Source organism: Buceros rhinoceros, unplaced genomic scaffold (assembly GCF_000710305.1).
Source record: "Buceros rhinoceros silvestris isolate BGI_N320 unplaced genomic scaffold, ASM71030v1 scaffold3831, whole genome shotgun sequence".
Classification (NCBI taxonomy): domain Eukaryota; kingdom Metazoa; phylum Chordata; class Aves; order Bucerotiformes; family Bucerotidae; genus Buceros; species Buceros rhinoceros.
This window is the reverse complement of record NW_010394685.1, coordinates 65,489-85,834: the sequence shown is the minus strand read 5'-3', so window position 1 is coordinate 85,834 and position 20,346 is coordinate 65,489. Positions and strand designations below refer to the sequence as shown.

General features: G+C 40.7%; 1 protein-coding gene across 1 annotated transcript in view; it reads right to left on the bottom strand.

The window, feature by feature from the left end:
* The window catches only part of FBN1 (fibrillin 1), a 132,826-nt gene that overhangs the window by 61,417 nt on the left and 51,063 nt on the right, over positions 1–20,346 (bottom strand). The window contains exons 9-17 of the mRNA XM_010145292.1: positions 19,212–19,370; positions 17,751–17,891; positions 16,844–16,963; positions 13,434–13,559; positions 11,147–11,269; positions 6,131–6,253; positions 5,194–5,346; positions 3,160–3,213; positions 2,121–2,246 (exon numbers count right to left, since the gene is read on the bottom strand). Of these exons, the coding sequence (XP_010143594.1) occupies positions 2,121–2,246; positions 3,160–3,213; positions 5,194–5,346; positions 6,131–6,253; positions 11,147–11,269; positions 13,434–13,559; positions 16,844–16,963; positions 17,751–17,891; positions 19,212–19,370 (1,125 nt within the window). The remainder of the gene's footprint in view (positions 1–2,120; positions 2,247–3,159; positions 3,214–5,193; positions 5,347–6,130; positions 6,254–11,146; positions 11,270–13,433; positions 13,560–16,843; positions 16,964–17,750; positions 17,892–19,211; positions 19,371–20,346) is intronic.

Below are 20,346 nucleotides of genomic sequence, written 5' to 3'. Positions count from 1 at the left end.
CAGCAGAAGTGCTAGGAAAAGCAGGGAGATTTGCAGAATAAAACAGACCGTGTGGGAAGCTTCACAGGAGTTCAGAAAAGTTGAGAGAGGGCCAGGTGGAACATTATGGAAGAATGGGAAACAGCTGTGATGGAGGATGGATGTGGGCTGCAACAGGGTGGGCTGGGGAGCAGCTGGAAAACTCACAGATGGATGGGGAGAAGGGATGCCGTAAGCTACAGGCAGACACTGAAATGGGACATGGATAATTAGAGCCAAAGAAGCAAATGCAAAAATGGGATGAATTACAGCATGACTTTTATCAAAGATAGATCAGCTCTTTATTTTTTAAAAAATAAGGGGATAGTTTAGACTGGGATAACACAGATGACTTAAGCTATTTAGGTCTAAGTGGAGAAAACAGAACCCAAATAAAATTACCGTGTAAGCTGGAGATAACAGAAAGGAATTCAAGAACTTTAAGGTGGTTCCAGAGCTGGCTGAAGGACAGATTGCAGTAGGGTGTACTAAAAAGGGGAGTAATCATGAAGGAGAGAGGCTATTAGCAATGCCTTTCAGGGATCAGTCTTGGAACTGGTCTGTATTCTTGCAATACAGAAATAAAATTAAAAAAAAAAAAAAGAATGGGATCAAAAACTGTGGACGACACTAATCTGGAAGTTACTACCAATTCAGAGAATCATGCAAGACTAAATTAATTTTGACAATATGAATGGGAGAAATAAGATGAAATATAATCACCAATATCCAAAAACTTGCAATTAGGAACCAGTAACAATAACATGCTATAAACCAGAACTCATCAGTTCTCTGGATGTAGCTTCCAATTAAATGTTGACTTTGATCCCAAAGTATAAGACGCATTTGAGAAAAGGCTAATGCACTCTCATTTAGGCAGAATATTCCTAGGGACAATGGAGAATTGCTGGCACCACTGTACAAGGCACTAGTCAAACCTCATCAGAGCACCGTGTACTGGCAGATGCGCTGTGTTCAAGAGAAGGCTGCAGCCTCTGCTTTTATGGAAAGACTGGAAGTGTGGATTTGGATAGTTTAGCCAACAGAGTTTGAGAGAGGGTATGATGATTCTTCATCTTTGGGGGTAAGCGTTGACATGGTGCTAAGTCAAAGGATAATATTACCACAACATCAACCGGTAATAAAGTGGTCACAAATAAATCTTAAGAGGAAACTGGAAGAAATTTCTCATCAGTTGTTTGAAGGAGGTCTGGAACAATGCACCAATGCAACAGTGCAAGAAAGGAATCTAAAGGGGTTTAAGTTATGAGCTTTCAACGGGACCATGCAATGGAACAAAAGAATGGCCAGAATTAAAATTTGTAACACAAGTCTGCAGGCATCTGATTTTTTTTTCACCCAAGTTAGTGTGAGGAGAGACTGGACTGCTACTTATTTGAATTCTTTTTATCCCACGCCACAGTGCTTCCACTGGTCACCTCCAAGGAGCAAGAACTTCATTCAGCTTTTCTGTGAGGCTCTAGACTTTTTTCCACTTGTACAGCACAGGAAATCAGCCCTAGCTAGAGACACCACGCCATCAGGTTCTGCTGGTGTTTCCAACGACAATAAATTTTCCTGTGTTTGGCCAGTGCACTTAACACAGTCTGAAAGGTGAAAGTGAATTTTCCCCAAAATCAGAATTGAAAAAAACCACGTAAGCCTTCTGTAGCATATGGGATGCTTATCTTCTTACGATCAGTTGGGAGTTTTACTTAAATCCCCAGCTCTTGGATGCATCTAGCATCCTGGTGATCCTAGATCCCTCCTGTGGTGCAATGTAATTGCAGGATCTGGCTGCTTTTGATTTTCAGAAACTCTGGTACTGCAGAATGCATGTTCAGAGGACTTCACTGAACTGGATGTTTATTGCCTGGTTGCCAGTGATTTGAGTTGCTGTTGGCAACGATCCCTTTCAGCCCTACAGTGGAGGATTTTATAAGCATTGCAAAGCACTTAAATTAAAGTAAGAATTCAGCAGAAACATCCAGAAATATCAGAAGAGTAGCTAATGGACCTGATGAAACACTGAGAGAAAAAAAAAGTGAAAGAGGATAAGAAAAAGCGTCAAACTTCAAAATGAAAAATGGGACATTTCATACCAATGCAGTTTTTCCCAGTTGAATCCACTTCATATCCAGGGTCACAAATACATTTGTATGTTCCATGCAGATTCTCACACCTTCCATTTGGACACAGATCAGGATCCAGTAAGCACTCATTAATATCTACATAAAGGTAAAAAAAAACAGCCAAAAAACCAGACTCAGTTGTTGAGGGATTGTGGGGTTAATTCTCCAAACCAGAAAAAGATAGATATTGAATATCATTAACACTGGCTGCCCCATACTTATAAACGTGTAGTTTGGATTAGGGAATTCGCACCTAAATATTCACACTCAAAAAAAAAAAACCAAACCCAAACATCTCTAGCCCACAGATATTTAAAAGACTTGCTTTTAAACAAGATCCCGGGAAGAACCGGGATACTAAACTGGGGTCTTATATTTAGAGAGGCGCATGCACTAATACCCCCCTGTATCTCCTGATTCACAGCATTTCCAGACTGCATCACTCTCCAGCCCGTGAACCGCCCCTCCTTTCTGCATGCTTTCTCTTCTCTACGGTGAGCAAAGCTACCAGTGAGCATTGGCTGACTTAAAGAGTGTGCAGTTTCACAGTTCTGTGACTACAAAGTTTGACTGGAATCATTTACTTCCTCTCTGTAATTAACCAAACTCTGTCAGCTGGGCCTTTTTGACAGATGAACATGTGAGGAAATTCAGTGTTCAACATGGCTTTATTCTTCAGGATTATTTCAGCGGAAATGTGCTAACATGACTTAGATATATGATTTCTAAGTCATACAAGTAGTAACAATCCTCCTAAATTTGCCATTATTTTATAACGGCACTCGTATGCATTCCATGGTGTAAAACAGGGAGGGCACGCTGCTGAAATGGCATGCTCCACTCATTTCATCCTGCATTACTCTGATTTGTTACAAACAACTACTTGAATAAGCTTTCCTCCCATTCTTTCCTGCCATCATGCCCACCAGCACATCTAACACTGCATGGTTATCAAGGTAACACTTTGACCCAGAGCTGCTATAGTTTGAACTAAATCAGGTGATCTTACCATTTCCTCCTGCAGTCATGCCGGTTCCACTGCTGCACAGAGCCTGATACTCATCTGCAAAAATATTAAAATACTTACTGGAATATTCTCTCTTAGCTCATTGCTTTCAACATCATCATTTAAAATACGCCAATTAATTACGCAAATGAAATAAAATGCCTTCAATTATTCTAAAAAAATTCACAGCCTGTGTTCTGTGAAACGTTTTAGAGATTCAGGGTCTGCATCTGCTCATGCAGACGGATGAGTAAAAACTTCACATGGTGAACTGAGGCATTTAGGAACAGACATAAATTTCACGTTAGCCCTCCTACACAAATGAACCATAACATATTCACAGCAAGATTCTCCAGAACTCCCATGGCCAAGTCCTTGCTCAAGGTGCACATTCAAAGGGACCAGGAAACAGAAAAGGTTTTCCTATAAACGTAGCCCATACTGAACTCCGTTTAGCAGGAGTGTCTTCAGAAGTTCATAGCAGATCAAGGATCTCTTAGGCTTACATTATTATTTTAATTATTTTTATAATTAAAATACGAATCAAAGTTTCTCAAAACGTCTCAATTACCACCGAGTTCAAGTTCTTCTTTTGAGTTTAGAACAATTAACAGAATAAACTGACAGCCAGATCAGCATTAGTTGTTGCCACACGGGTCAGCATTTTCTGGTACATCTGCACTTTAATGACAGCCCAAATAATTACTCTGCTAAAATTAATAAAGATTTAAAATATTATGGAATGGGAATTAGTTGTCTTCTCTTTAAGGAAAATCACATACAGCACATCTCCCGATACTATCACAACCAGGAGATTAGTATGCACCCCTGCTTGAATCAAATACTGCATGTGTAAGCGGCCTCCTCTGGTCATGCATCCGCAAAACCTCTAGCCTAGAATGGCAGGAACTTCTGCAAAGAGCTCTGAGGAGCACAGAGACACAAATGTCTTCCCTTCAGGAATTTTTTTTCAGTCTCTGATAGAACACTCCTCTCTAAGAAATATTCTCCTTCCCTCCCCCACTCAAAGCCCAAAAAAATGCTATTCATTACAAGAGATGGCATATTTTAGCAATTGAAGAGGTGGGCAAAATAACACAGGAAAAATAGATTCCACATACATAAATGAATGGTTTTGTCTCCCTAACGCTCTTCATAAAGCTATCAGTTAAAACTGAGATTTAAAAAACAAACCTGTAAGTGTTTTTGCCTACAAAGCACATACCATGTTAGTATGAGATGCTTTTGAAAAACATAACCAATGGCGTATTTTGTTTACATGCAGCAACAAATTTGCCAAGTGAAAAGAATCATTCAACAAAGCTGGGCTTCAACTAGCTCCCTGCAGTCGGTCACCTCCGTGAAACCAGGGTCTCTTTACTTACTGGCTTCACAAGGACTGTCAGCACAGTCTTCCTGGAAGAAGTGCTTTCCTAAAAGCAGATTCTGCCCACGAGAATGACGAGGATTGCTTTCTTGCCAGAGAGAAGTTGTACTCCAGACAACCCCGTTTGGTGGGGATTGCAGTGAGAGACTCAAGTATTCTCAACTGACGTAACGGGACGTTTGTTTTTGCATTGACTATCCAAAGGCTAGTTCCTGTCTAGTTACAAACAGTTCCAGATCACTTGAAGGATACAGATTCCAGGCAGCAAACACCTGACTGAGAGGTGTACGAGAGGATACGAATATATGAATTACTCAACATGTTTCCATGAATAACTTGAGTTCAAAATTGTACTTTTGTTATCCACATCTAGCAAAATGGTTTGTTGTTGGAAAAAACTGTTTTAATGCATGCAACAACTCTGGATCCAGATATTGACATTTCTTATTGCCCCCAAAATTCTCTTCTGTACTCTTCCAACAGGCAAAATAGCAGATTGATCACAAATACCTGTTATACATGTTATACGACAAATTAACCCACCTGATCTAGGGTGCAACGTTAATACAAAACTGTATTCTACACCTTTCTAACAATAGATTATCGATATAAAGCTTAGATTAGAATACGCACCAATAAATAGGCCATACCTGAATTTTGCGCTGGGCAGGGCTGACAAGGCTCTCCAAAGGCATAGTCAGTGCTGGCACAACAGCACTCCGATTTTGTAACCGCACCAGTTAACGGTCTCACACATTGCCCTCTCTTGTAGCCACCATAGCACGTGCTTCGCATATGTGTATCTGAGGAAAGAAATCTCTCTTAATCCTGCCATAGCCAACTATACTGCCGTAACTACAACACTGTAAACCAGCTGCCGAAACAAAACACCTTTCACCATTTCTGTACGCTTTTCACCTATCTATACCCTCACTCTCCTCATGACAGGAAACTTTCTCCTCATGCTCCTAAGAGTTCAAACATACAAACTATTTACTGCATTTAATGACTTAACATGCATTAGGGGACTACTATGGGAATAATCAGTTCTTAACCTTGAACTAGCAAGAAGCCACAGGGAAAAGGGACAAAGTCTTTGTCATGTGACAAGGACATTACTCATAACTTGATGGACCCAGCAGCAGGATCTCAGAGCTAAACCAAGCATATCTCAAAACTTCTGAAAAAACTCAGTACTGTTTACTTTATTCTCAGAGCTAGAGGACTGATTTCATTTTCACAAGAAGTATCTTCTCTCCCCCTCCCAATCTTGTTATTTTACATTGACAGAAACGAAACAAATTCTCACCTACTCAAAACTAATACAGTACTACTCACCTTCAACAGCACTATGCTATATGGTTTACCACACATTTTTTTCCCCTTTAAACGCAAAGGAAAAGAAAAAATAGCAAAACAGGTATTACAGTAAATATCCCAGAGCTATTAGATTGCAGTACAACCTCCATCCACCAGTCCATGAGATAATGGTAAATTCTATGTTCAGACTTGATCTGTTCTTTAAGTCCAGCATTAATGCCTTAACATCAGTTAATTGTGACTCACCACACACTAAGGTTGTCTTACCGACACACACGCGTCCGTCCAGTCCTACTGCAAGGCCAGGGAAGCACTCACATCTGAAAGAGCCATCAGTGTTCACACAGCGCCCGTTCATGCATATGCCAACTGTCTCACACTCGTCGATGTCTGTTGGAGAAGAGAATGAGAAGAAATTAAATTACATAGTGTTTAATGCCTGCCCGAAACTTGCATTTATGCAGCTTATTTTCAATGGATCCTGTAGGAAAATACAAAGTGTAAATGGAAACTAGTTCAAGTAAAGGTTTTATTAGGAATAATGATTAATCAATTCTATGAAATGGCAGAAGAAAATGCAAAATTGATGAGAAATAAACAGAACAAATCAATTTTGCTCTCCTTACTTGTTCCCAAGAAGTACATATTCCAGTGTAAGGGTCATTGAGGCAAAAACACAACTGGAGGAAGAAGGAAGCTGTGACTGTTAAGACAAAGGACTTCTTTCGCGTTTAACAGAGCATTCTCTTTCTTCTTAACAGTTTGTCCATGCTGTAAGAAATCAGTCCAGAGAGCAAACTGAATCTTTCACCTCCACAACAAGATGCCTTCACAGGGCCACCAAAGAATTTCACTTCCTCCTGCTGCGGATTCAGTTTTTGGAAACACATCCGCATGGCCGCAGTCAGACCCTGCCCGCGAGTGGCGTCTCCCCCACGGTTTGCATGACAATTGGGATTTCCCATCAGATGCTCATTACAGCTCATTTTATAAACCTTCAGCGGACAGACAGCGTCCCAGGCTTGAAAGGAATTTGTTAATGATTTGAGTCCTAAGCGATTGCTGAGCACAAGCTACCATCTTTGCTCAGCAACAGTACACTGAATAATAAGGCCCTTAGCAATGAAATACGAGAATGAAGCCTTATAGTATTACACTATCGCAAAGGGATGTTAAATTAGGAAAAAAATTATATAGGCTGCATATCTTCTTAATATTAAGATCGTTCTCTAGGCGGAAAGCATGCCATTATTTAACAAGCGATGAAGAAAGAGAGTGTTTAAAATATTGTTTGGGAGAACGTGTAACCTTTATAAAATAACCACTTCATAACAACTCTCCATAATATATACAAGAGACAGTGTGTGTGACAATTTCCTTTTTTTCTGACCTAAAAAGGGCAAATTGAGAGTGAAACACCTCTGTGTTTTACTTAGTTTGTGTTGTTTGGCATAAAACACGGCATGTATGATCCAAGATTCCTTTTTCAAACTGCACTTTAAAATAGAAGTTATATTGAAGTACACGGGCTCAATTCTTTTCTACTTCATCCTGCAATCTTTTGTTCTGTTTCAGACAAATCTTAAATGCTTTTCCCATTTTAAATTTAGTTCTTACTCAGTGTAAGTAAAAACAGCGTAAGCAAAATGTGCCCATACTGTTTAATAGCATAGACAGTTATTTTGTTAGACAATACTGAACTCCTTTGACAGATACAAGTTCTCCTAAAAGAAAAAAAAAAAAAGAAAAAAACTCCCTTTTTTAAGGTTACTTAAAGAAACAGAAAAGAGAAGTTACTTTTTTTCCTTTTCCTGTAATTCATTTTTGAAAAAGAATTTGTAAGCTAGTAAAGCGTGAAACATGCAATCCGTTTTCTTCTGCACTGATTTCCTGATTTAGTGTTGAAAATACTGTTATAGATGTTTTACAGAAAGGTAAAGTGGGTCACTTAGAATTGCGCAGATCATCTGAAAACCTGGCTTCAGTAAAGATGGGGTAAAAAGCCTCTGCTTTTACCAGAGCTGAGATTCCACCCAGTAAATCAACTGCACACGCAGGCATACAGTCCAGATTTCTAACCTTGACGAGGCTCCACTGTCTTCTCTGGTAAAAGGTGCCATTTGGACAAGTTAAAAAATACTCGGTTTCCTGACTTTTGCTAGAATACCTTGACCTGGTTCTGGAAAACCAACTAATGGACTCGTTCTCCATGTCCCACGAGCTTTTGCCTTTTCTGCTTCGCTTGCTCCATAGTGCCAGCTGGGTACACTAACTCCTCTAATTTTAACCAGGAAAATTTTACTCAGACTACTAAACTGCCACTTTCGGTTGCCTTGCAATTTGGGGAATTCCGGTTTGGTCTAAAGACAAAACAATGTATGGAACAGAAATAATGCTTTAAATCTCTGCCTGCCTGATGTAAGTATTTCTGAAAAATCACCGGGAAATCATAAGCAAAAGAAGCTAACAGTGAATACCTTTAATATGTCTTGTATTACAGGGAATATGCAAGACTATGGTGTAACACTCTTTTTTGGCATGTTACTTCACAAAGCCCGAGTGGAATTTTTTACCAGACAGCCAAGCATATGTCCTGTACTAATACTTAAATTCCAATTATACAGAACTAAGTGTGGATTACAGTATCCCCAGCTTTGGGTTAGAAATTCTTAATAGCTCAAGATTCAGCTTAGAGTGCATCAAATGAGATGTTTATAGGAGCAATGTGTTGCACACTGCAATTCTTATATTCCTTTGCTGGTCCCCAAAAGAGTTTGGTAAAACCATGTCCAATTCCATATCAAAACTGCTCAGGCAGGTAGCTGCAGAAACGTCGGTTTGCACATACACATATTCCCAACATGCACGAGCACTAACTGCTTGTGCAAGCATGAGATTAGAGTTTGAGCTTGTGTAAGAACTTAACGCATTTGCTTCTCAAGCAAATCCAGGTTACGCGGTGTGAACAACGTTAGAGTTTGAGCTTGTGTAAGAACTTAACGCGTTTGCTTCTCAAGCAAATCCAGGTTATGCGGTGTGAACAACAAGTGCTTCAAAGGCTAACCGGTCTGCAGGACAGAAGTGATGTACTCTGTGCGTGTGGTGGGTACAGAAAGGACTCAGCGAGAATAAACATTAAAATGTACAGGAAAAGACGTCATTAAAGACCAATCCTTTAAACTTTTACTAACTGGAGACACTGACCTATGAGAGAATGGTGCTCTCTCCAGCCACTGCATTCCTGGGAAGTATTTCATGATACTTTGTGCAAGTGGAAGAAAGGAGACAAACATGAAGTTGGGAAATAGGGTAATTTGGGTGTCAAGGTCTCAAAATTTGGTTTCATTTGGAACCAATAGCAATTTTAACATGTAATGAATGTTTGCATGTTCACTCATAGAGAAGAAGGTTTCCTGCAAGTGTTGAAAAGTAGTGGGAGAAATCCTTCATTTTACTACAAGATCTGTTCCAACTTTCAGTAGGAATCAGTTGAGTTGACTGCAATTTTGGATAATTTTCAAATATTCTTCCTTTGATGCACAGAAGTAACATTTCTCTCGGGCCAGAACCCCCCTTTTGGCTGTATCCATACTCCTGTTTAGCCAGGAGACATGCAACAGAAGCTGTGAAGTTGAGCATCACTGGTTTTTAAGTAGTCTGAAGCAATTTACATACCATCTCCTTGAGTGGCATTTCAGTACACAGCCTGATGTTAAAAAAAAAATCCAAGGAAAAGGAAAATAAAGAGAAAACACCAAAAGGTGCTCCTGGGAAAAATCAAGACAAGTGTTTGAGCTGAGTTTGCATCAGTGAGTCACATCCCTGCTAACGACAGAGAGCAGCCAGTGGTCTTTGGGAATACAACTGGTGGCTGATGCACCAAGGCCTGAGAGGCATCAAGTTCTTCCTCTCCAAGTCTTAGACCAAGTCTTACTGCCAGCCAACCCACAGACCAGCTGGAAACAAGCTTTGGCAAAGCACAGATGTACACCTACCACTTAAGAAACAGGTAAGAACAGAAATAAAGCTGATGATTGCTCAAGTGTGTGAAGGCTGCAGCCAACACAGCTAGTAGCTGTTAAGCTAAGGAGACACTTGCATGGATCTGCACATTTGTTCCTTTGACAAACGAAAGAATAAATCATTCTCCCAATCAAAATAACCGTATTACAAAGCAAGAATGGGGTCATCTCTCGTGGAACTACGTGATTCTCCCTCCTGAAGGCTGGGTAGCACTGTTCTGCATACTTAGTGCAAAAGTTATCAAATGCAAGAGAAGTTCCAGATGTTTTAGTGGATTTATTGTCCTGGTTGGGATCTAAAGTCCAAGTCTAGACAGCACACAGATGAAATCCAAGACTGGTACAGAGTTCAAGAAGCAACAGGATCCAATTTAACTCATCTTTCATGTCACTTACTCTCTAACCAAGTTACTGGCTCAAACATTTACTTTTGTTATTGGTCCACAACAAGATGCTGCTGTATAATCCAGTGTCACATTTTTTAAAATTTGCCAAAGTGTAAGTAAGCACTTTTTCTGCCTTGATTCCAAGAGTTAAAAGATTTTAAATTTTTCGGAAGAAAAACCGTAAGTAACTTGGAGCAGCATTTGCTTATTCTGTATTTTTATTCTGCTTTGTGTCTATAAAAGTTGTTGAAACAAAGATTTATACACCCAAAACTTCCAGTTCCTGATGGGACTGAAAGGAAACACTGATGACATAATTAGCAACCAGAACGCTGCAGTGCTTCCCACAGAGGGTATTGGTGAGCTAGTGCAACAAATGGAAAAAAACAACCTTGCTGTGGTGCTCACATCTGCATCTCGGTCATATGGGATGCTGGGCACTCCTCAGAGATGTTGCATTGACTTGGAATATCCAGGCAGGAATGGGAGAAAAACCCAAAGAAGGCAAAAAACCAGGAGGTTTAAGTGGTCAAAGGCAGAAAACTTTAAAAGGCCAAACACAAAAAGTGAGATATACTGGAGCCAAACCGCAGAAGACCTCAAAGGCAAAAAAACCCTGCAGTTCAACTTGGTCAGATCACACAGTCCTTGATCAAAGAATATTTCCCTCTTGCTGGCTAGAACAGTTGTTCAACACTGTGGAGAAGACTGAATGCTGTATTACACAACACCAAATCACTCTAGCTGATTAAAAACTCATATCTGATGAGAACTCTGCCCAGTATTTCTTGTCCTCAAGGAAGTAAGGTTATTCTTGAAGGTCCCAGAGGGATATGGCTCACGAGCTTTGGGAACCCACAATTTACTGTGCTCACCTCTGCAGTAGCGTCCATCAGATGCCAGCTGGAAGCCTGGTTTACAAATGCATTTAAAACTGCCATCTTCATTGATGCACATCCCATTGAGGCACATGTTCCTTATGCTGCATTCATCCATATCTGAAAACGTACATAACAGACATGACGCTCATAACATTTAAGGAAAAGAATGCTTACTAGTTATAACTAAAAGATAAATCTTAATTTCTTTCTTAGTTGTCAGAGATACATGATAATCAGAAACACACAATGGGACAAACCGCACTGTGCTAGAGGATTCGTCAAAGCAATGACTCTGATTTTTCATAATGAATCATTAACATATAAAGGTATGCATCCAAAAAGAGCAAAAAGAATTAAAAACAGAGGAGAAACTGGACAGCTTAAGACCTGCCAGGTGGTAAAAAATGTAAAAAGTGAGTAAGGTATGTAATCAAAGGGTGTTTGTAATCTTGAAGTAAACAGAAGCTAGTTAGAAGCAGCAACCCATTTGGAACGGTAAAGATGATTTTAGGTTACTAAAACACCTGAAACAAGAGGAGTAGGCATTTGTGTTTAGAGTGAAAACTTCTGAAACCTCCGCTGAATGAGTCTAAGCTTTATGATGTGGGAGAATTCCCGGCACCGTGCTCAAGCATGCATTCTATGGGCAATTTCATCACTGATTTCCATTTTAAATAAAAGCTGCCCCTTCCCTGGATCCAGCAGGACAGGTCACATAGGGGGGTACTTACTAATCACAGTGTCGTACCAGCATTGTCCACCCTCTGACCTAACAGCATAGCATTAAGGATTCAGACAGGACAAGGTGGATGTCCCTGACACTGCTATTCTGAACCCTGCAAGGTTACTCACATGGGGGGAAGGGTGGGGGGGAAGCAAGTACAGAGATTTCTAAATATCTTTTGCTGTACCTGGGAGGGCAGGTAAACTGTCTTTTGCATATCCCCTCTTATTCTTTTTCCATCCTGTCATAAGTTAAATCACTTTTGGATGTCACATCCAAAAAAATCAGCACTATTAACCAGTTTCATCTACAGGACTATACAGTTACATGGTTACACTCAGGCAAGGTCCAACGCGATGGTCTTCACTGATGAGTGCGTGTGTGCACGTGTATTCCTAAGAGCAAAACTCGCTGCATTACAATGCCAGAGATGAAACTGTTTCATAAGTGGATGCAACAGACATTCTGGCAATATTTGCAATGGAATTAAAAATGTTTTACCAGACTGCCGATGTCCTGGTTCTTATTACTATTAGCACATGGTATTTGGTGGGAAAGGAAGAAATCAGAATCGAGCTTTTTTCCAAAATAAATTCATTTCCAAATATATTTAGTCAATATAGTTCCATAAGATATTTAAAAAGCAGCTTATAGTGCTAAACTGTATCTAAAAGAGAGTCAGGAAAAACAGAGTCTTAAAATGTCTGTCTCTACCGAGGATTAACAGAATCACTACAAGCACATAAAATCACTGGATCATAATGACATTACAATATATTCAGAATCGTGCTATTTTCCTTAATATTGCAGCTGTCTTGGACAGAAATTACACTTCTAGACATGGTGTGTTTTCTTTTTACTTACAGGCTAAGTCAGACAAAAATAATTTATTATTTAAAAAAAAAATCGTGTATCTATCCCAACGAGGAATTTTGGCATTAAGTCTTCGAGCTGAATCACTGAGATAATATTCTGCCAAAAATGTTTCTAAGAACAGTGCTTGAAATTCCTTTAACGTATGAATAGATCATTGGGAAACCTCCCAGGGACCTTGGGAAGCATGATAAAGAACATTCTTCTTTTTCCCCCCCTTTACTAAAGGTCTGGGAGGTAGGAACACATCAATTATGTTTACAATTTTTTCTTAAAACAGTTTTTATGGGTCAGACCAGACTGCATCTACACAAAGCACGCTGCTGGTCACCCAGCAGGATCCCATAAAGCATGCTGTTAAACACACAGCAAAACCGTGCAGCATGTGACTCGTGCTCCGCTTTAAAGCGTACCACTCCCATCACAGAAACGGCGTTTTGCGATAGTGGTATGTGGTATTTCTCCTGCTGGACAGACATCCCGTTGAGGGTTGCCAAACCAAGGCTCCAGAACTGGCTGCAAAAGACAGTTTGCTTGCCCTCCAAGACACAGCAAAAGGTATTTAGAAATTTGATTCCTTGTTCCTTCCCTTCCCCCCCACCAGAGGTCCTTTGCTTTTTCATTGATGTGAATAACCTCCCGCAGCTGTAATTAGTGATGCGGAGCGCTGCAGAAACATCTTACCTTCACAGTTTTTCCCATCAGCTGCCACTTGAAAGCCAGCATTACACACACAGTGGAAACTGCCGTCTGTATTTATGCATCGTCCATTATTACAGATACGACCGTTCTGTAAACATTCGTCAATGTCTGAAAGCCAACCAAAAAGAAAAAGAACATTTTGGGGGTATTCTTTTTCATACTTGAACGGAATTTTTCCCATTTCCCCCCGCCCCCCACCAGGTTTTTAACCCTACATTGGGGATTACATGCACCTGAAAAATGATTTATTTTTATTTCCATAACCAAACATTACTGGGGTGGAAAATGTTCATCAGCTTGAAATTTCAAGTTGCTGTGGAAAAATTTCAGTGAACATTACACTGCAGCTTGCTCAAACACAAATCAGACCCTTTCAATTGGTTTTTTGCATTTTCATTCACCATGAAAATATCTTTACTTACGGTAACTTAACAACAGCTAACTACTGAAGGAAAGACAGGGGAAGCTTGCTTCTGCTGCTGCTTTGTAAGATAACAGGAACATTCGAGACTTTCCCACCTCAGAAGATATTTCTCCTGCTTATTTGATATTTGAAACATCAGCTCCTAATTTCCCTCTCTCTGCAGGAGGTGCTTGGCAAGTGCTTTAGAGGACCTGAATAGTGATATCACACAAGGCTGGCAGCTCTCCCTCTCCTTCAAATGAGGGGAGAGGAGATGCTGAGACGGACTGTCTAGACATTTTTCAGATTGCTCAGTGTTCTCCACCAAGGCCTGGACCATCTCCCAGAGATTCCTGCACACAGGGGACTCTCCTTACGGAGATCTCAACCAGCCCATGCAGACCACTCTGCCTTCCTAAATATCCTGGGGAGTGCCCATCCCCACAGAGGAGCATTGCCGTGCTTCGGCAGGTAGCAGAGCACCGTGTGCCCTCCAAAACGCCCCTGCTCTCTAGACACCTGAGGGGAAACTGATGCCAAAAAAGTGTACAGGCTTGATAAACCTCTCCTCGTTTGATAAACAAGTATCATCGATCTGCAATGCACAGGAGTGAATTTTTTCCCTGCTCAGGCTCTTTGCCCCCTACTTTGGTGCGCTCAGTTGTACCTGAGCCTGGCTTCAGCTACTCCACCAGACTTCTTCCTTAGGACAGGCAGAAACACTATAGCACCTCGAGATTTTTCTCACCTTTTGTTTCTGAGAGTTCATTAGGATTTGTACTTTTACGCATCTGATGCTGTCTAAATCATGGTGCAGAAAATTAACACAGAATCTCGTTGTTCTTTACAGACACACAGCTGACCAGAGATCCAGCACTAGTTACTAGTTACAGTTCTAATTTTCAAATTATGAAATAACAGTGTGGATTTCTTTTCCCCCCCTCAGATAAATTTGCAGAAATCAAAGCTCCCCTCACTGAAATGTCTGTAATTGCTGCCATCTCCACATAAGATCTGAACTTCTTCTCTCAGAAATGTCAGTAGATTATAGTAAGCACTCAACTGTTAAAGCTTTCACTCCTGTACATTCATAGCTAGTTATCATAAAATTTTGCATCTTTTTGAGGTCCATTTTGCATCCCCCCCTTCTGGAATTGAAAAACAATTTTTGTTTTGATCACTAATCATAATGTGGCAACCTTATTCATCTGTGTCTCAAATCAATATATTAATTCAGCCAAACTCCTACTAGAATTATAAGGGATCCTGGAACAGTTGAATCAGTAGCTTGTGATACAGACTGCAATGTCTGCCACGTCTGATATCACCTATCAGACACATCATGCAGAAAAAACCCTCCGCTGGAACACCAGAGCAAGGAATAGATAAACATCTGGTCATTACAGAGGCTTCATTTTTCAAGAATGGCCTTAAGGAATACCTTTCAAAAGTGCACCAGCACAGACACATTTGTGTATGCAAAAAATAAAATCTCAGTGTACAAAGTAGTCATGAGAAGTAATTTTACAGCAAATGCTGATTTTGGCAGGCACCAGTGCTATATGCACCTTTTGCCAAATACACCCCACCAGCCTTTTTCTTTTCCCTAAACTGGTCCTAAAAATTCCTTCAGAAAACAAAGATTCTGCACATCACAGCATTTTCTGAACTGCCTGTCAAGTAAGCACAGCTCCCATGGACTGCGAAGGAACTGCTAAATGACCACACTTTAATGCCATTAAGCTACTGGGCTTCTGACAACCATGTGTTTGTGTAATGAATCAGTCAAATTAAAAGCATGTGACAAAAATGACTCATGGGTAAATTCATCACCGCTGAGACTCCAGCACTCCTTCACCACTAGTCAGCTGAACTATGAAGACACTTCTGCAACATGTTTTTTTGGCAGCAGTTAGGCCAAATACTCCCAGCAACCTTCAGCTCAGTGGTGCTGGTTCTGCATGTCCTCCTGGATTGGAGTAAGCTTCTGCACCACAAACACCTTTCTGAATCACAAAGCGGGGGGAAATACAAAATGCACACTAATACAGACAGTTTTCTTCCGGCTTTTTAGAAATGCTGTTTCAGAAAACGTGCATGCTTAAGGAATCCTCCTCTTACTGCAAAAAGCAAAATATAAAGACAAGCTGAGACTCCTGAGCATTCAAACATCCTGTTTCATTTACATGCTTCATTTCTTACAGAATATGAAAGTAGTGATTCATTCTCCTGCCAGAATTCTCTCGTTATGACTTAACTATAAGGACTGCATCCACCTTTACAGTTAAATTCTCACTCCAGGACAGTTTTGGAGCCATGGAAACCTGACAGACTTGAGCCACAGAACCCCGACCACTGAGGAGCTAACGTAGGAGCTACTGAGGAGGTCCCGTAAGAAGACAGGGTGACCATCAGGACGACTGTGGAGCCGGGTCTTTAAAGTATCCAGTAATGACAATTCTAAGCTTACCCACCTAGGCCTTCCCGGTGCTTCATTTTAAGTTACATGTACATACCGTATTTAGGTTTTCATTGCTGTAACTTATGTTTAGGTCTTTCTCTGACTGAAGGCAGGGACAACAGACAGGCACTGTGCTATTATATTCACCTACTGGAAGACTTAGCCTTCCTCCCACCTCTCTTAGACTTTTAGGAGTCTTTTGTAAAGGGTTTCTCCGAAGAACAGATGTTTAATTGCCTTTGAAATCATCAAGAAGCAAAAATGTCCCAATAGTTAAAAAAAAAAAAAAATCTCTTCCACCTCAAAGCCACAAATGGTGCCAAGATACTTTCAGCACAAGACAAAATGTCTTTCTTCATAACCCAGGCTGTGAAAAGCCAGCTCAGGCAGGTTAATAATTTTTACTGCCATATCTGATTTGTTTTTTTTAAAAAAACCCATATTTAACACACCTGTTAAATTTTGCTTAAAAACTATTTTCCCTCCTGGTATGTATACAATAGCACAGATGCAGCTGTAAAACCATACCTCGGCACTCCGTTCTAGTTGCCGTGCTCTGATACCCGATACGGCACTGGCATATGTAGGAACCCTGGGTGTTCATGCAGTCTCCACTGATGCACGGATTCTTCTCACATTCATCAACATCTGCGGAACACAGACAACACAGTTTTATTAAGACATTGGTTGAAAGTTATTTGGGTCTTGATTGTTTTGTAGTTGGAGAAATAGCGCACTTCAGTCTGAAAGGAAAGGGGACGACTGAATTCCCAGTGAAAGGATCCAATGTTCTAAGCTAAGCAGGAGCTGGGAAAACGAGACCAGATACTGTATGTGCAAGAGGTAGAGCCCTTAATCCCATACCTCCATATTCCCAGCCCCACTGCAGACAGACTGTGACAGAAGCACAATCTTGCATGTAAGAGACAGCTAATCTTTGCTCCTGTCATCAGACTCTGGATGACTTCCAAAATTAGAGGGTTCAGAAGCCCAACAAGACACTCCTGATGAGCTGAAAGAGGAGTTGAAAATCTTACTAAGCCAGATATCACGACTGCTTTTTCTTTTTTTTTTTTTAAATAGGCCATTTGCATAATCTAAGTGCTGGTAGTATTTTAAAGAGCTCATTTTCAGTCACTAATTAGCTCATTATAGTCAAAGGTTAGTAAAACAAGAAATCCTTACTTCTGTATAATAACGTGGCATGCTTCAAGATTTGTTAAGTACTGTCTTAAAAGCAAAACCGATGTAAAATGTTTGCTGTTTAAAGCAATTAGGTCTTGGAAGTCTATTTACTGGGTGGGTTGGGTTGGTTTTTTTTTTTGGAAGGGAGGATGTTTTATTCAAGAACTCAGAGTTATTTCATTGTGTGGAAAAGAATTTTTTTTCTTTAAAACAAAATTCCCTCTGTGATTTACAGCAGAAAACCACATACCAATGCATTCCCCTCTAACATCCAGTTGGAATCCTTTGTTGCACTCACAGCGGTAGCTCCCAGGAGTGGGAATACAGCGCCCATTAAGACAAAGATGTCGGAACAATTGGCAATAGTCAGTGAAGTTCACCGGCAAGATGACTGAAATAACAGAGTCAGAAAAATATTTTAATAGTTCATCACAATCATTTGTGGTAATCAGCAACTCATGCAGCATTTTCCATTAAAGGTCAACATTTACCTTCTATCATAATCTGAACTACACAGTAAAATCAGCGTTTTGGAGATGAGAGACAGAAAACTTTGACTCTCAGAGATTTGTCTGAAAACAGCTAGCAATCACTGATTTTTTCCAGTGTGGCAAGTCTGATTCTGTTTTCCTCTTTTGCAGGACAAAAGGTGACCAAGTCTGCTCATACCCAGCAATAAAGTGGGTACGTGGTACTGCAGGGAGTCTGCTAAGAGCCTACAGCAGGCCAGAGCTGCCAGACCGGTTCAGTTATCCCCATTCCACCGAGGGAGAGGAGGGCAGGGATAACCCTGGAAGGTATGTATGCCTATATGGTCTCTGGCAGGCAGACACAAGCTGGCTCTGTCCGTGCTCCCAGCTGACCCGAAGTCGTGCAGCTACGTCAGCACAGCGTCAGGCCGGAGCTCACATATTTTGCCTCTTAGGCTCATTGGCTCAGCTTGGTGCTGAACCAAGACAAAATAGTTTCAAGCTGGTGCCAGTGCAAGTAGAGGCTGCTTGCATCGGCACAGAGCATGGGCGGAATGAGCTTGTGTTTACACATGAATGGGTATGTGGCTATGCCACACAATTTCAGGTGGCACGTGCCTACCTCAGACTGCATGGACATGTAGTAAATTCCCTGAGCAAGGGAGAGAACACGGAATATACCAACATTCTGTTCTGGCTTCCTCCTTGTTCTAGAGAAAACTAAGCTATCCACATATATCACTGAAAAGGTTCATTCTTCACATCAGGTCAGCTTCAGTGTCCAGCAGACTAGTATTTTTATTGGTACATTTCCTACCTGGCCAAGACAGAATGAGCCTGAAAGAAGCTGTTTTCTCCCAGCCAAGCTCTTTAATGTAACTATCACATCCTAGTCAAAGAGCTATTCACGGTCCTCAGTGTTGATGACATGCGGCAAAGCTCACAATAGCCTTAAAATAACAGTAAGGTAAGTACTGTAAAACACGGGTCTGGGACAGACTGTGAGGATGAAATTTTTGAATCCTGTCTTAACAGGGAAAACGCTACCAATGAGGTACATGCTTCCTGTAAGATACATGGTAACCAGGCTGTAATTAGAAGGGTATTCAGAGCCTATAGATACACATAAAGTAAGCAGAAGATAACAAGAGCTGAAGGGAGCACATTGCTCCTGAGAAACCCAAGTTTTTAAAGAAGCTAAATGCAAACGGTGCATGGAGAGGTTATTATTTCTTTCTTACGATGAGGTGGTGGAGCCCGAGATGGATAGACAATTTCTGGCTGTTCAGGACGGTAAATATCAGGAATGCGTGGTGGAGAGATGATGCCAGGACGCTCTGGAGGAAGGTCAGGCCTTGCTGGCAGCATAGCAGCTACTGCGCACAATTTGCGGTACTCATCTGAAACATGAAAACACGAATGGTCTTTTAGGCTCTTGCAGCCTTTCCACTTAACCCCCCTCTCCCCCTTTTCGCAGTGTTTCAGATTAGCAATAACAAACCTTAAATAATCTGGAAAATCTGAGCCTGTATGTTTTCTTCACAGTAACAAGCTTTGGTCTGTGAATCGAGTCATGAATCCCTAGGAGGATATCAGCACTGCTTGTCAGGATACTGTTAGCAAAAAGACACGTAACTGTCGTGCTGGGTATGAAACCGAGCAGTGAGGCGGGGGCCTGAGCTTAATCTACTTAGTCTTCTTTCAGGCAAAATCTCTGATGAACTCAGTGGGAAGTTTACCTAAAGTAGAACTTTTGGACCTGATCCCAAGTTAATTCAATACAAAGCTTGCCAAAAAGTTGGAGAAATACTGAACAGGGAGAAAAGCCCAATTTCAACTGGATTTCTTTAAAGTTTACCTGCTAAAACAAATACAAAAATAAGCAATGAGGCGAAACCAATTAAGAGAATGAATACACTGACACTACTTCCCTGTGAAAATGAAGTTTGCCAATAAACACAGAAACCAAATGAGGAGGGTAGACAAAGGGCAACCTAGTCAGATCCACACCGAGTTCATCATTTTCCAGATGATGGGAAAATGATCTATTCTCCTATTGTTTCTCTCTCTTAGAGGCATCTGCCCTACTGCCCCAGTTTTCCTCCTGCCCTCAAAGCTTTTGTCTTTGGGAAGTGTGGCTTTAGAACTTGTGATCCAAAGAATGCATGCAGAGTATCACAATCAAAGACCACATTTCCAGCTGACCTAATTCATGTCCACAATTTGTGTGTATACAAATAACTGTTTGTGCAGCCAGTACCTCTGAACTTCAAAATTTTAAAGTTTATTGCACAACAGTGGAGAGGAATTATGTAATGAAAACAAAATGCTACAGAGATGCATGAATTCCTGAAATAATACAAAAAATGAGAACTG